General features: G+C 35.9%; 1 protein-coding gene across 9 annotated transcripts in view; it reads left to right on the forward strand.

Annotated features, from left to right (window-relative positions):
• Jmjd1c (jumonji domain containing 1C) overlaps positions 1 to 16,672 on the forward strand; it is a 225,516-nt gene that overhangs the window by 179,249 nt on the left and 29,595 nt on the right. For 5 of the 9 annotated variants that reach the window (XR_002387280.2, XM_004858252.4, XM_004858254.4 and 2 more), the window contains 7 exons: positions 126 to 231; positions 3,078 to 3,202; positions 4,670 to 4,813; positions 4,913 to 5,102; positions 5,188 to 6,851; positions 10,547 to 10,719; positions 10,965 to 13,174. Coding sequence is in view for 8 of the 9 variants with exons in the window: in XM_004858252.4 (XP_004858309.1) it covers positions 126 to 231; positions 3,078 to 3,202; positions 4,670 to 4,813; positions 4,913 to 5,102; positions 5,188 to 6,851; positions 10,547 to 10,719; positions 10,965 to 13,174 (4,612 nt within the window). In the remaining variant the exon portion in view is untranslated. The remainder of the gene's footprint in view (positions 1 to 125; positions 232 to 3,077; positions 3,203 to 4,669; positions 4,814 to 4,912; positions 5,103 to 5,187; positions 6,852 to 10,546; positions 10,720 to 10,964; positions 13,175 to 16,672) is intronic. The other 4 variants (XM_087185509.1, XM_087185507.1, XM_087185505.1 and 1 more) reach the window with 2 other exon arrangements.

The following is a 16,672-nucleotide window of genomic DNA, read 5'->3' on the forward strand; positions in this document are numbered from 1 at the left end:
TTGTGGTTTTATGTACATTTACGTCAAGGAATTTTCTGAAGTCTTTAGAACATATAGGATGCAAAGTTAGTAGCAGTAATGTTAAGAAACATAATGTGGATCTTTTTTTTAATCTATAATTTTAGGACGACATAGACAGCCTAAACCCAGTTCTCAGGGACAACCCGCAACTTCATGAGGAAGTGAAAGTCTGGGTAAAGGAACAAAAGGTTCAGGAGATTTTTATGCAAGGTAACTATTTTGAAGTTATGCATTATCATCCTCATCATCTAGAACTAGGCAACTTCCCACTTCCCATATTTGTCTTTGGTTGTTCAATTATATACAATACAAATAGAAGACTCAGTCTGATAATTTGAATTATATACAGTCCAGGGGAAAGTAATTGCTGAATCATAATTTTGATAGAAAGTTTATAATTCTAGTTTTTAAACTAATTTCAACTAAATACTTGCTATGAAATTATAACTACACAGGTGTTTTATTGACAGGAAAAGTTTATAATATGGAATCCTGTAAATGTGTCCTTCCTGGAGAAGGAAGCATTGTTTGCAGTAGAGGTTACCCAAAGACACAGTTGATTTCCTTTGAAGAATCCTCTTGGTATCTGATAAAAGTGGTCTATTCCAGTGTCCTTTCTTCAACAATAACAATTTTGAAGTTTTGTTTCCTTTGTACTAAATTACAGATCTACATGTGACCTTTAAGCTCGTGATATTTTATAATTCTTAGTAATTCCTTTTTTTATATCAGTAAAATAATAATCTTGTTGATAGACTTTTTGTGAGACATTATGGCATGAACTATTTTATTGTGGGTGGTTTGGTTTGGTTTTCTAACAGGGTTTTCTTGAACTCACTGTGTAGCCCTGGCTGGCGATCCTCCTACCTCAGCCTCCCAAGTGCTGGGATTACAGGTGTACACCACCATGCCCAGCACTATTTTATTGTTAAATCATATTTGCCTCAATCCTCATTATCCATGCCCTTAAGCATTATTATAATTTCAAAGTTGTAGCTGTTTTGCTTTATATGATTATATACCACAGCAGATCATCTACATATTAAATGCTTTTGAATGTAAATGTTACTTAAATGTGAATATAAAGAATTTCAAACATACACAGAAATAAACTGTTCCAGTCAATTTGCATTATTTGTCTCCCAGTCCCAACAATTAAACGTTGGCTGATCCTGCCCCACCCACACCCCCATTTGTTTCCATCAAATTTTCAGACATCACCTTTATATACCATACTATTATTATGCAAAAAAATCAGTTTCTTAACTTTAAATGCTGGATAGTCAGGTTCATATTTCTATTTGTCTCACAAATGTCATAAATGGCTGCAACAGGATTATTTATTTATCTTTAATATTGTCCTTCAGTACTGAAGATGGAACCCAGGCTCTTTACACTGAGTTACATCCCTAGCACTTGTAATTTTTTACTTTTAGACAAGGTCTCACTAAATTGCCCAGGCTGGGATTGAACTTTTTAATCTTCCTGCCTCAGCCTCACAGAATTCTGGGATTATAGGTATGGTCCATCACACCCCACTTTGTTTTTAAAAAAATCAAAAGATCCAGGAAAGGTCCACACAGTATGATGATTGATATGTCTCACCCTTCCCTCTCTTTCCCCTCTCCTTATAATTTGTCAAAGAAACCAACCTAATGATATGTCATATTACCATTCATTTCCTCATCCTGGGAGGAGAAAAGATTAAGGTATTAATAGTCCCTATCCATTTTAGCCAGATGTGTGAGGCAGACTCCAGATTGTGTTAAATTTTGAGAATAACCCAGTGTAGATGGTTAAATAATGATAATTATTTTTAAAACTGATCATATTTTATGTCATTTTGTAAATATTTTCTGTATCAGTAAGAAAAATAATATAGACTCTTATTCTCCTAGTTAAAAAGACTGGGGCTGGGGTTGTAGCTCAGTGGTGCCAGGCTTGCCTGGCAAGCACAAGGTCCTGAATTCGATCCTCGCTACCAAAAAAATAAAATAAATTTTTAAAAGGTTAGTGTTTATGCATTACCTGTCTTAAAGTGTAGCCAGTGTCTTCAGTTTTCTCTAGATGGATGTATTTAATTTATAGATCATAGAATTTTATTTTTTGGTAGCATTGCTGGCAGTCAAACCAAGGGCCTTGAACATGCTCTGCGGAGGCTCTGTCACTGAGCTGCATCCCCAGCCTTCATGGAATACTTGTTTTGTTTTGGAGATAGAATCTCACTGTGTAGTTCAGGCTGCCCTTGAACTCACTCTGTAGCTCAGACTGGCCTTGGACTTGTGGTGACCCTCCTGCTTCAACTGGGATTATAGGTGTGTGTTACCAGTCCCAGCCCATTAAATACTTTCTATGGGCATGGTATATGTTTTAGGCAGATATTGGCCAAAAATAATTTTTTAACAATCAATAAGTATTGAACTATTAATTGGTGTTTTGTATTTGTTAAACCTAGAAGAAAGAGCATCAGCCTAGCAATGAGAAACCCAGCCTGGGCAATTTAGCAACTTATTAAGACCCTGTCACAGAATAAATCTAAAAAGGGCTGGGAACATAGCTCAGTGTGAAGGATCATTCCCCATTACCACATAAATGAATGAATGTATGTATGTATATATGTAGTTGCCTATGGTAAAGTTCTAGCAACTGGGAGACTCAGCCATCAAGTTCTAAATTGCTATTCCATTTTACCCTAGTAGCCAGTCATTTGCTTGAACCTACTTAAACAGCTTTGTAACCTTATTACAGAAGAGCTACTATAACCTTACATTTTGTTCTGTCTTCCTACTAATTCATAATCCCAGAAACATTCTTTTAGACTTTTAAAGTATTTTATTTTTATTGGGTCAGAAAATATGCGTCTTTAATAGTGTATATAATGAAAACTTCAAAATGGTCTGTGCCAAAAAATATTTGTCTTCTAAAGCACTTTTTGTACTACTGGTCTTTGGGTCCTCTTATCATCTGTCACATAGTTTTATGTTTTTCCGATAAGGTAATTCATAAGTGAAAACGTTTCCATTTACCATATCCCTGCTTCCTGTGTTTTTTTAAAGGTCCTTATTCCTTAAATGGCTACAGAGTGAGGGTATATAGACAAGATTCTGCCACCCAGTGGTTTACTGGCATAATTACTCATCATGATCTCTTCACCCGCACCATGATCGTTATGAATGATCAGGTAAATAGTTTAACTATTTTTGGTGCTAAGGATCAAACTCAGGCCTTTGCACATGCAAAGCATGTGCTCTACCACTGAGCTGTACCCCCATAGGCCCTCAATATTTTTTGTAAAGAGATTTTTACAGTGCATATAATTATGCAAAAAAATATATCAGCAATTACATAGTAAGTAATTTTCATCTCCAGATTTTTTTAGTGATATGTAGCTCATATTACATAGAGATCACTTCTGGTGGTGATGGTACCAAATTTATTTCAACACTTACAAAAATCAGTTCCTGAATTAGGGGCATCACATTTTAATTGCTTAGTCTTTTATTCATTTATTTATTTGGGGGGTAGTATCTTTTTTAAAAGTACTTTTTGTTTTGTTTTTTAAGACAGGGTCACCTTATATAGTTCAGGCTGGCCTTGAACTCACTATATATGTAGGCCAGGCTGGTCTTGAACTTACATGATCTTCCTGCCCCAGCCTCCAGAGTGCTAGGCTTACAGGCATGTGCCCCCACGCCCAGCTCTTTTTTTTTTTTTTTTTTTAATCCTTAGGTTAACTAAACTTTCTTCCCTAAAAGTTCAGTCTGTCCCCCTTCCTCCTTCCTTTCTCTTTCTCCTGAGCTCTGTTTGTTGGTCTCTGTCTGTCTCTGCCTCTGTCTTTTTGATTTGTGGTGCTGGGGATTGAACCCAGGGCATAGGTACCACTGAGCCACATCTCCAGCCTCCCTGTTTCTCTTTGGTAATAACATACATACGGTTCTCGCATCAAATTTCAATGTTAATATGCTCACTTTAAGTTTTATGTATAAGAAGTGTTAAAGAACCAGCTTTCTTTTTGAGAAAAATGTTCACTTTTAAATTTGTTGTTTACTTATGTAGAAAAAAAAAGATATTTATGTTTTCCTACCCAAGTGGATTTTGGAGGATAATCTGATAGAGCTCTTTTATACTTTATTCACATACGTTGGTTAAAATTTCGTCAAAATCCATTTGACCAAATCTATAAGTAAATTATATTGTAAGTTCATTTTTTTCCTTCAAAAAAATGACAAACTTTCATTTCTCAGTAGTGTACAAAATTGCCTTGAATTTTCAAGTTTGCACGATTTTTTACTTTTCTCCTTCCTAAACGGTCATATTTTTATTTTACAGCTTTTTGTTGATATATTTTCTAACTGACATTTATACTCTTTTACGGTATTATCACTTTTATATTGGGATTTATATTATTGATTAATTTCTATTGTTTTCTGCTTTTTAATTCTTGGCCAGCAGTTGAAACCATGTTTCAAAAGGTTAAAAATGTAATTTTTACTTTTGGTGATTAAAATTCATTATGTAAGTTGGATAGATCTTATAAATTAGGGATCACAAATTGACTTCTAAACATTGCTGCTATGGAAAGAAATTGTATCAAATATTGGTTAGCTCATTGGACTTAATTTTGTTTTTGTTTTGTGTCATTAATTAGGTACTCGAACCACAGAATGTCGATCCTTCTATGGTTCAAATGACCTTTCTAGATGATGTTGTTCACTCTTTGTTAAAAGGTGAAAATATTGGCATTACATCACGACGAAGGTCTCGTGCCAATCAAAGTATCAACACTGTTCATGTATGTATTTTACTGGTAATAGATTTTAATAAAAATATTTTCCCTTAGTAGGCTATTTAGAATCTGATATAAAAATCATTGTTGTTTGGTTATTTTTAGGGTCATTACACACGTGCCCAAGCAAATAGTCCCAGACCAACAATGAATTCTCAGGCTGCTGTACCAAAACAGAATACACACCAGCAACACCAACAAAGAAATCTTCGTCCAAATAAGAGAAAGGGCTCAGATAGCAGTGTACCAGATGAAGAAAAGATGGAGGAAAAATATGATTATATCTCACGAGGAGGTAACAACCACTTTTTAAAGGAATGAGAACAAAAATTATTTAGTATGGTATGAAAAATAAAATTTTTCTGTTTCTAATCTTACAGAAAATCCTAAAGGTAAAAACAAACACTTGATGAATAAAAGAAGGAAACCTGAGGAGGATGAAAAGAAACTGAATATGAAAAGACTACGGACTGACAATGTTTCAGACTTTTCTGAGAACAGTGACTCAGAAAATTCAAATAAAAGAATAATTAATAATTCCTCAGAGCATGAGTTAAAAAATAAAAACACTTCAAAGATTAATGGTGAAGAAGAAAAATCCCAGAATAGTGAGAAAGCAGAAGAGACACTAATGGATATCCAGCCTCCTCGGGATCAAATACAGGAAGATAAACATGAAGAAGCAGAGAAGCAGAAGTCTGTTGATACTCAGCTTCAAGAAAAAATGATTATCCATTCATCGGAACAGTCTACACTTGCTGATCATAAAGCTAATGATTCACTTCAAGAAAGCAGTACGGAAAACACACATACCGTGGAATTATTACCAAAAGAAAAGTTCATATCTAGATCACCAACACCAAAATGTGTTATTGATATTACAAATGACACTAATGCAGAAAAGGTGGCTCAGGAAAACTCAAGCAACTTTGGCCTCCAGACACTTGAGAAAATGGATCCTAATGTTAGTGATCCAAAACATTCAATTGCAAATGCAAAATGCTTGGAAACAGCAAAACAAGATTCTGACCAGAGCTGGGTCAGTGATGTAGTTAAAGTGGATTTAACCCAATCAGGTGTTATAAATGCTGCTTTAGGAAATGATCACCTGGACATGGAGAAAGAGAAAAATCATTATGTCTCTTACATGTCTTCTTTAAATGCAGTTCCTGTCACAGAAGATAAGCTTCTTAAGCGAAGTCCACCCCCAGAGACTATAAAATCTAAACTAAACACTTCAGTAGATGCTCATAAGACTAAATCAAATTCTTCACCTGAAGTTGTTAAACCCAAAATTACCCATTCTCCGGATTCTGTAAAGTCTAAGACTACTTATGTGAACAGCCAAGCTACTAGTGAAAGAAGACTGGCAAATAAGATAGAACATGACTTATCAAGATGCAGTTTTCATCCAGTTTCTACTAGAGGCAGTACATTGGAAACAACAAAGAGCCCACTTATCATTGATAAAAATGAGCATTTCACAGTTTATAGAGATCCTGCTCTTGTTGGATCAGAAACAGGAGCTAATCACATTTCACCTTTCTTAAGCCATCATCCTTACCCTCTTCATTCGTCATCACATAGAACCTGTTTAAATCCAGGTACCCATCACCCTGCCTTAACTCCTGCACCCCACTTATTAGCTGGATCATCCAGTCAAACTCCATTACCTACCATTAACACTCATCCTCTGACTAGTGGTCCACACCATTCTGTTCATCACCCTCATTTACTTCCCACTGTGTTACCAGGAGTGCCTACTGCCTCCTTACTTGGTGGCCACCCTCGCCTAGAGAGTGCACATGCCAGTAGCTTGAGCCACTTAGCCCTAGCACACCAGCAGCAACAACACTTGTTACAGCATCAGTCAACTCATCTTCTTGGACAAGCCCATCCTTCTGCTTCATATAATCAGCTTGGACTTTATCCAATTATTTGGCAGTATCCAAATGGGACACACACATACTCAGGACTTGGTCTGCCTTCTTCTAAGTGGGTTCACCCAGAAAATGCAGTTAATGCTGAAGCTTCATTAAGGAGGGTAAGTGACACTGGTTTGCTACATATCAGTGTATAATTATTAACATTTATAGGTTCCTTTCCAGTATCCCACTTTTTAAAGGTCATTTCCTGTTATAAAATGTGTTTGCTGGGCCAGGAATGTAGCACAGTAGTGCAGTGTCTGCCTGGCAAGTGCGAGGCCCTGAGTTCGATTCCCAGTACCAAAAAAAGAAAAGGGAAAAAAAAATGTGTTTGCATCTTTAGATGATTATTTTTCCAGATGCTTAGTAACCTAAGAAGAGTAGAATCAGAAATGTCAGAAAATCCTGCTTACAAAAAGATCGTTTAAAGAAGTAAAACCTTTTATAGTATTATAGATTTAGATTCACAGTCTATATCAGTGATGGCGAATCTTTTAGAGCTTTCATTGTTAAAAACAGCCCACTGCAGCATACCTGCCTGGTTTATATTGATGATAATTTTATGCATCTAAATTCCTGGAAGTGAAATTTATGGATTAAAATTTATATAAAATTGTGAGGTTCTTGATCAAGGTATTCATTAAAAGATGTTATATGCTCCAGCTGACTGTATTATTTTAATAGTATATTACAAGGTCTAGGTCCTTGTTTTCTTTAAGGCTGACCGAGGTTGAATATTCTCATTTGGGAAAGTTATAGCTAAGGTTCTCCCTTTGTATTGCTAAAGTTGGGGATATAGGTCTTGTATTCCTTCGTGGACTGTGTGGTTTCTCTAGGAAATTCATTTTATACTTTGAATAAGCTATGAGGGGCAATATCAGACTCCATATAAGAAATGGAGAAATGAGTGTTACTGTCAAACTCCCAGGATACAATACTGTCCTTTGTGCATCTCAAAATGCACTTCAGGTATCCACCTCAAATCTGTGTTGAACATATTTTTGTTTTCTTTGTGGTTAAAAATATATTACATTAAATTTGCCATCTTAACCATTTTCAAGCATAGTGTTAAGTGTTGCACAGCAGAACTTTAGAACTTTTCCATCTTGTAAAAACTACACTCATTAGGCATTTACTTCCCTTCCCATCGACACTTGACAGCTACCTTCCTCCTTAATGATTCTTGACTACTGTGGTTTTTGGCTACTTTAGATATATCACTGTGTAAAATTGTACAACATTTGTCTTTTCCTTAATGGCTTATTTTGTTTAGCATAATTTCCTCAAAGTTCATCTATGTTGTTCCATGTGACTAAATACTCTTATTCTTTACATCTGTATTTGTTTGTTTGTTTTTTGACAGTCTTGGTATGTAATTTAAGCTGGCCTGAACTCACTGTGTAGCCCTTGAACTCACATTGATCACCTGCCTCAGCCTTCAGAGTGCTGAGATTACAGGCAGGTGTGCACCACCACCCCGGCCTATAGTTGTGTATTATTTGTGTGTGTGCACAAGCACGTGCCTGCCACATCTCCCTTCTTAACCTTCCTTTTTTGCCAGTATTGGGGAATTTAACCCCAGGTCTCATGCATGCAAGGCAAGCATTACATCACTAAACTACATCCCCATCCCACCACATTTTTTGTATTCATTCCTTTGTCATTGAATGTTTGAGTAGCTTCTACCTCTTGACTATTACGAATATTATTGCAGTGAACATGGGTGCTTTTAGCAGCTTCTTAATGTCATATGTTTTTTTGACAGTCTTTTGAGGGTGGTCAAGATCCACAGCTGATAGTTGGGAGTGGCAGGAGTAATATTGTTGATGTACAGCATGAGTGATACTACTATATTTGTAAGAGGAGCCATCATATTTCTAATGGCATAATGACATAGACAATGGTCATGACTAGCGATTTGTGATTGGTGACTTTGATAACGAGAGGCACCTCCTAGTGGTTGGTAATGCAAGAGAGAGTTTTAATAATTTTAAAGAATGTTTCTTTTGGTTTGTTTGTTTGTTTGTTTTTTGGTCCGGGGATTGAACTCGGGTCCTTGCATTTGCACAGCAGGCGGCAAAACCATTGAGCTAAATCCCCGGCCCTGCTTTTGGTTTATTTTCATTGCATACATAATTCTTTTTGCCTCAAACTTCATGTGAACTGTGGAAGTTAGCAGTGATATCTACAATTTCCTCTGCACCAGTCTTGGCACAGTTGATGTTGGCAAGATCTTAGTGCTGTAATTGTGCTTCCAGTAATCAGAAGCGTCCCATTTCCATTTTTTTTTCCCCATTTCCATTCTTGATGGTGCCATTGACCTTATGATGGTTGAAATCATAGTAGCATGTATACATTTTATAGTCTTTTGTCAGAGAAGAATCACTAATCACTACATTATCATTTTCGCCAGAATTGAAAGCACATCTTGTGATTCAAGGCACAGTGCACTCAGATCTCTGACCCTTTACTGTCATGTCATGAGTGTAAATATCCCATAGGATAGGGTAAAGGAACACAAGAATATAACATTCCAACTCATCCCCCCAGTAATTCACCTCTTCTCACCAAGTCCCACCTCCTAACATCACTTTCAGCTATGAACTGAACTAACCAGCTGATGTGTATAGCACCCCCATCATCCAACCACCACTACCACCACCCCCGTACCAGGAATTGAACTTAGGACCTTGCATTTGCCAGGTAGGTGTGGCGCTGCTGAGCTACATCCCCAGCCCTCCAATCACTTTTTCTTTTTTGGGGGGGGGGGCGGTTTACCAGGGATCAAACTCGGGTCCTTGCGCTTGCCAGGCAGGCGCCAGAACCACTGAGCTAAATCCCCAGGCCCCCTCCAATCACTTTTTAACCACCAACACCCCCACCACATGAGACTTTTGAGGGCCATTTCAGATCTAAACCATACAAAGCATGGTATCTTTGGTATGGTGTTGTGTTGGTTTTGCATTATCATTTTTAGTTGTACAGTTTATTCCCTTTGTTAAAACCAAAGGAAGCTATATTTCATCCTATTGACAAATTCACAGAGTATACTAAAACGACTGTCAGTGAGTCATAGTATAGAAACAAACCCTAAGCATGTAATGAGATGCATGTCTCAACGTACAGGTTACTGTTGCCACATACACAGCTGTGAGAAAGGCAGTATATTAACACAGAAAAAATGAACTTTGTTATATCTTCATACCTCTGTTTCTGACTCAACAATGTTTATAGCTTATAGTGTAATGGAGTACATTTAGGCTTTTGGGAGGCCAAGTCAGGAGGATCACCATGAGTTTGAGGCCAGCCTGAAAGACATAGGGAGACTCTGTCTCAAAAAAAAAGAAAGAAAAGTAACTATGTCAATTTTAAGTAAAATGTTACATTGAAAAGAATTATTTTTATGACAAAAATAGGCAAATGAACTTGATTAATTGGTGAAATGTGTTTAGGAATACATTGCTAACAATAGGTATTTTGATATTAGAGTCATAGGAAATCACATACATTAGGTTCTGTGGACATCATGTGTAGTAACCATCATGTATTTTAACCCCAACCCTAATTAAGTCCTCCTTTTAGTAAAATAACAGTAAATTTCTGGACATTACTATATTTTACTGATTAGTTTTCTGCATAAAATGGAAACAGTCCATATATCTTTGTTGATTAAGTATTTGAATATTTTTCATTAGATTTATTTAGAAAAAATTCAAATTTCATAAATATACTATTAAAGTTCTGGGATACTGAGTATAGTCTTTTTTAATTAACTAAAGTCTAGGTGTTTTTGTGTGTGTGTGTTTTTTAATAGAATTCTCCTAATCCTTGGTTACATCAACCCACTCCTGTGACCTCAGCAGATGGTATTGGATTGCTTAGTCACATTCCTGTCAGACCTTCCAGTGCAGAACCACATCGACCTCTTAAAATTGCAGCACATTCCAGCCCACCATTGACAAAAACTTTAGTAGATCACCATAAAGAGTAAGTTCACCAGTGCCTTTAAATTTATAAATACCTTGCTTTTCATAATTTTTCTTAATTTAACAGTTGTCTAAAATTAGACTTTGAAGTACTATTTTTTCTATATTGATATATTTTTTAATTTACTTGATATTAGAATACATGCAAAGATCTGTTCTAATAAAAAGAATGGTGTTACATAGAAACTATCTTTGTATTTTACAAGAAAGGGGGATTATAGAAATCTTCGTATCTTTTCTTTACAGAGAATTAGAGAGGAAAGCTTTTATGGAACCATTACGGTCTGTTGCATCTACATCAGCAAAACATGACCTAGATCTAAATAGGTCACAGACTGGAAAAGACTGTCACTTACATAGGCATTTTATGGATCCAGGATTAAGTCAATTGCAGAGGCCACCCCAGGAGACTGGAGAGAGATTGAACAAATACAAAGAGGAACACCGTCGAATTCTTCAAGAAAGTATTGATGTTGCTCCCTTTACAACTAAAATTAAGGGGCTTGACAGTGAGAGAGATAATTATTCCAGAGTGACATCATCATCTTCTAGCCCTAAAAGCCATGTTATCAAACAAGATAAAGATGTGGACCGTTCAGTATCAGAGCTATACAAAATGAAGCATACTGTGCCTCCGAGTTTGCCCCAAAGTAATTATTTCACTACATTGTCCAATAGTGTAGTTAATGAGCCACCAAGATCATATCCATCCAAAGAGGTTTCAAATATTTATACTGAAAAGCAGAGTAACTCCCTTGCAGCAGCTGCTAATCCTCAAACTCTGACTTCATTTATGTCATCTCTTTCAAAGCCTCCACCTTTGATAAAACATCAACCAGAAAATGAAAGTTTAGTAGGCAAGACACCAGAACATCTTTCCCATCAGATTGCATCCCAGTCAGTAACAACTTTCAGAAATGACTGTAGGAGTCCTACCCATTTGACAGTTTCTTCTACAAATACACTCCGCAGCATGCCTGCTTTACATAGAGCACCAGTATTTCATCCACCAATCCATCACAGTTTGGAAAGAAAAGAAAGCAGCTATAGTAGCCTTTCCCCTCCAACTTTAACTCCAGTAATGCCAGTAAATGCTGGTGGGAAAGTTCAAGAATCACAGAAGCCTCCAACTCTAATTCCTGAGCCGAAAGACTCTCAGGCAAATTTTAAGAGTTCTTCTGAACAAAGTTTGACAGAAATGTGGAGGTCTGCTAATAACCTCAGCAGAGAGAAAGCTGAATGGCATATGGAGAAAAGCAATGGAAAGTCACAGGCAGCTGTGGCATCTGTCATTGTGCGTCCACCTTCTAGTACAAAAATTGATAGCATGACAGCAATGCAGTTAGCTTCCAAAGATCGAGTTAGTGAAAGATCTTCAAGTGGAACACATAAAGCAGATTGCCACAAACCAGCAGAAGCTGGAGAGCCTGCAAGAATCATTTTACCAAATGTGAATTCAGACAGTGCTCACATGAAATCTGAAAAAAACTTTGAGACTATCTCCCTGGGCAGTGTTCCCACTTCAGTCGTGTCTGTTGTAAACACAGTATGTAATACCAAAACAGATGTATATACATCTGCTGTTACTACCACCAGTGTTTCTAGCTGGGGTGGTTCAGATGTAATTTACTCTTTATCAAATGCCATTTTGGCCTCTACATCCTTAGAATGTATCTCTTCAAAAAATGTTAGTCAGTCAGTGGCTCTAACACAAGAATGCAAGGTCAGCACCACAGTTCCAGTCACTGTGGCCAGTAGTAAGGGGGGAAATTCTGTTGTTCAGCCCAGCACAGGTTTCTCAGGCACAACTGATTTTATCCATTTAAAAAAGCACAAGGCAGCATTGGCTGCAGCTCAGTATAAAAGTAGTAATGTCAGTGAGACTGAATTTAATGTTGGGAAAAATCAGATGGCTTCAGCCTCCCTTCCCCTGGATAGCACTGTAGTCTGTAGTACAATTAACAAAACAAATTCTGTAGGAAATGGGCAAGCATCCCAAACAAGTCAACCAAACTACCATACTAAACTGAAAAAGGCCTGGCTTACTAGACACTCGGAAGAAGATAAAAAAACTAATAAAAATGAAAATTCAGGGCATTCTGTATCAGAAATCATTAAGCCATGTTCAGTCAACTTAATAGCCTCTACATCCAGTGATATACAAAATACTGTAGATAGTAAAATCATCAGTGAGAAATACGTAAGAGACGATAAAGTCAGTAGGAGAAAAGCCAAAAGAACTTACGAATCAGGCTCTGACAGTGTAGACTCAGATGAAAGTGAAAGCAAGTCAGAGCAAAGGACTAAAAGACAGCCTAAACCAACTTACAAAAAGAAGCAGAATGACTTACAGAAAAGAAAAGGTGAAGCAGAGGAAGATTTGAAACCCAATGGAGTTCTCAGCAGGAGTGCCAAAGAAAAAAGTAAACTAAAGTTGCAGAGCAACAGTAATAGTGGTAAGTAAATAATTTTTGTCTCAGGTAAAATTGGCTAATGTTATAACAGTAATAGTATGGTTGTATTAAGATTAATTAGTCGAATGGCATCTTTTGTCTTTATTTGCATGAGTAGTTTTACAGATACACTCCTTGGCCTCATTTGTGCATTTCACAAGTGCCTTCTAGGAAGAAGCCAGAACATTTAGCCCTTGCTTTTTAAGAGACTTTTGGAAATACATATATTTTACCTAGGACTCAGGTAATATGTATAACTGAGTGTTCAATTTAGGAGTTACTCATAATTTTGACCACTTCTAAAAACTATTAAAATGCAGTAATGGGTATCACATCAAAAATGGATTCCTGGACCAGGGATTTAGCTCAGTGGTGCCACTGCTACCTCAAAAGTGCAAGGTCCTGAGTTCAATCCTCAGTACCAAAACAACAACAACCAAAAATGGATTCCTAATAACTATAACAAGATTTAATTGAAAAAGAATTTAAGGAACATTACCAGAAGGGAATTACTTAAATGCCTGAATGTGGCCCATATTTTACCCTTCCTATGTCACAAAATGTAACCTACTATCTTTTTAATAATGCTGCTCAAATAGTCATTATTATTTGGATATTTTGGGGGGGTTTTTTTTCTTTTTTTTGGTACCAGGGATGGAACTCGGGACCTTGCACTTGCGAGGCAGGCGGCAGAAACACTGAGCTAAATCCCTGGCTCAAATAGTCATTAACAGTGAAAAAAAGTTAAATAATATGAAGAAGAGGCTTGTGGGTTTTGTATGTTCACATCTATATTCAAGAAGAACTTCCATAATTAAAATCTTTAAAATTAGTAAAATTTATATTTGTTTGTAGCTGCAGCTGGATAAAATAAGTAATACTTGCCAGTAATTTTTACTCTAAATTTTCTGTGTGTCTTTACTCTAGAAGTAGTCTTTCTCAGTTTGTTTGTTTCTTTGTAGGTATGATGCACAGTGCAGAAAGCGTTTAACAGTTTCATTTTATTCATGTATCCATCCACATACAATATGTGATATATCTGTGCCAGTGTGGATATTCAAGAAATATTTTCACAAGCATTTGGATACTTGAAGGCTCTTATTTGTGCCTTTTCACAGAGTGAGGTTTTCCCACATGCCTGTATATAAACCAGAGACAAAGTGAAGGAGAGAAAAACAGGAGGATGGAATCATAGAAAAGAACAGTCAGAAAGTGAAAGAACAAAGGACAAGCCCTTCTAGAGACAGGCTGACTGAAATGCAAGTATAGTCAGAAGACAGAGAGGGAGATTGAGAACGAAGGATACCTCCATTTATTTGAATATTGGGCTATATACAGGGTTGCTTTTTATGTATTCTCCTTACTATTCCCAATGAATTCAGTAGGCTTAGTGTGTCAATAATTGTTTCTCTTATATCTCAGGTAACATTTCCTTTAGTGTTGGGTATTCAGGTACTTTTTGAGTTAAACTTATAGAAAACAAATATAGGAGCCTTCCAATTTTTAACATTTAGAACACTCTTATGCAATTAAGTTTATATGGTTAACTTTAAATTAAATATGTATGCTCTAATTAAGATTGAGTGTTTATGGTTTCATGAGTCCTCTTAAGACATTGGCTGGAATGAGTGAGTACCTTCTTCCTTCCTCTGCCCCAAGTTATGATGCTTAGTCACATCTCCCCTACTCAATAACTAACAGACATTTAGTTTTAGAAAGGCTCTTGGGGGGTTTTTTAATGTTTTTCCTGTTTGTTCAAGTCTAAAGTAACATTAAATGATTATTAAATACCATCTATTAATTTTGGGCAGAGTTGACTTATTTTTGTTCTGGGCTATTTAGAAAAGTTCAAGAGATTTCTAAACCTGAATAAATATGACCTTTCCAATGTCATCAGACATGGTCAGTTTAAAGAGAAGTTAAGCCTGTACTTAAGAGGGTGTAATATAATTACATACATGATTAAACATGTATAATTGTAGTTTTATACACACATACACATATAATGTGTTTCTTAGTGCATTCTACACCAAGCTATGATATTTTACTTTAGTGTTTTGGAATATCTTCATATCTGCTGTCTTTTTTTTTTTTTAATTTAAAAGTTGAGTTTTTATGACTAATCTTTATATAAATTTATGTCCTGATACTGCCCACCAAATTAAATTTATCCCTAAGTCGTACGATATGCAAAAACAGTGGGTTAACTATGATAGATTTCCACATCTCCAAAATTATTTTTTAAAGAGATGGCATATCAGAGATCACAGGTTTATATATGTTTGTCTCTTATTGTCCTCCTGCCCAATTTCCTGTTGCTGGAACAGCTATTTGTGGATTTGCTAATACAGAACTATGGTTCAAAAGGTTTTTATTGTAAAAAGGAAATACTGGGTTGAGTAATTTTTGTTAACTGAGTATGTGAATCTCAAACTTTTAGATTTTAGATTAGTAGTAAATGAGATATATGTAATTGAAGGGTGAAGTTTTATTTATTGTAAAAATACTACTATAGTTACATTCATAAAAGATGTCATGTATGGCCTACCCTAGAAGTAAACATAATCTCAAAAACTGTCCATTTGAATGTCTTTGTAATTCATTCATTGTTTTAAAAGAAAAACTCAATATGTCAGATAATTGAAATATGCTTTGAAAAGGTCTGATTCTTTATTAGGGTACTATTTAAATTGTTCACAATGGTATGTGGATCCATACTCTGAACTATTCCATTATCTGAAATTAAAATTATTGGTTAAAGTTATTTCCTAGTCAAAAATAGAAGCACATTGCATTTAATTCTAGTGTGATAAAATAAAAAGTAAATAAATGATTGGGAGAAAGTATACCAAATAAAAATTTATCAGCAGTGTGACATTTCTGTACACTTTCTAAAAGCTTTTTTTTTTTTTAAATACAGTCCAAGGGGTAATCTCTTACACACAGTGGAAGAAATAAACATTTTACACCAGCATTTTGGAAATCTGTTTATCCAGAGAGAGAGATCAAATGAAAGCAAGAGAACAAACACATACACATGTGTGTCTCTAATGGGTTGAACCAAATAAATGGCTCCTTGCCCTAACATAGAAACCGAAAAGGGAAAAACATGTAAAGAACCAGGCACCAATCCTAGCTTAATAATGGGACCCAGTTTTAATTGAGCCACCCTCTAATCTCATTCTGGTTTAAAAAAACAGTATTTCCTAACCAGTGTGGGTGATTTTTCTATAATTTTACTCCTAATACTGTCAGTAAGTATTAGGAGCTCTGGATATAAATTCTACAAGTTTTTACAAGATTTTTGGAGTCTCAAGAGAATAGTTGTACTTGCAGTGCACAAAGTGGCCGTGATTACAAAACACAAAGATAGGATACAGTGTATTCTTTCGATATGACAGAAATAGCAATCTGTATAAACCTGATGTCTATTATATAGATACTTTAATATGGGCAAGATTAAAATTTGAGTAAACAAATAATGCTGGTCCCAACATAGTC

Source organism: Heterocephalus glaber, unplaced genomic scaffold, assembly GCF_053883595.1.
Source record: "Heterocephalus glaber isolate CG9 unplaced genomic scaffold, H.glaber_assembly_v1.0 deba00001497, whole genome shotgun sequence".
Taxonomy (NCBI): domain Eukaryota; kingdom Metazoa; phylum Chordata; class Mammalia; order Rodentia; family Bathyergidae; genus Heterocephalus; species Heterocephalus glaber.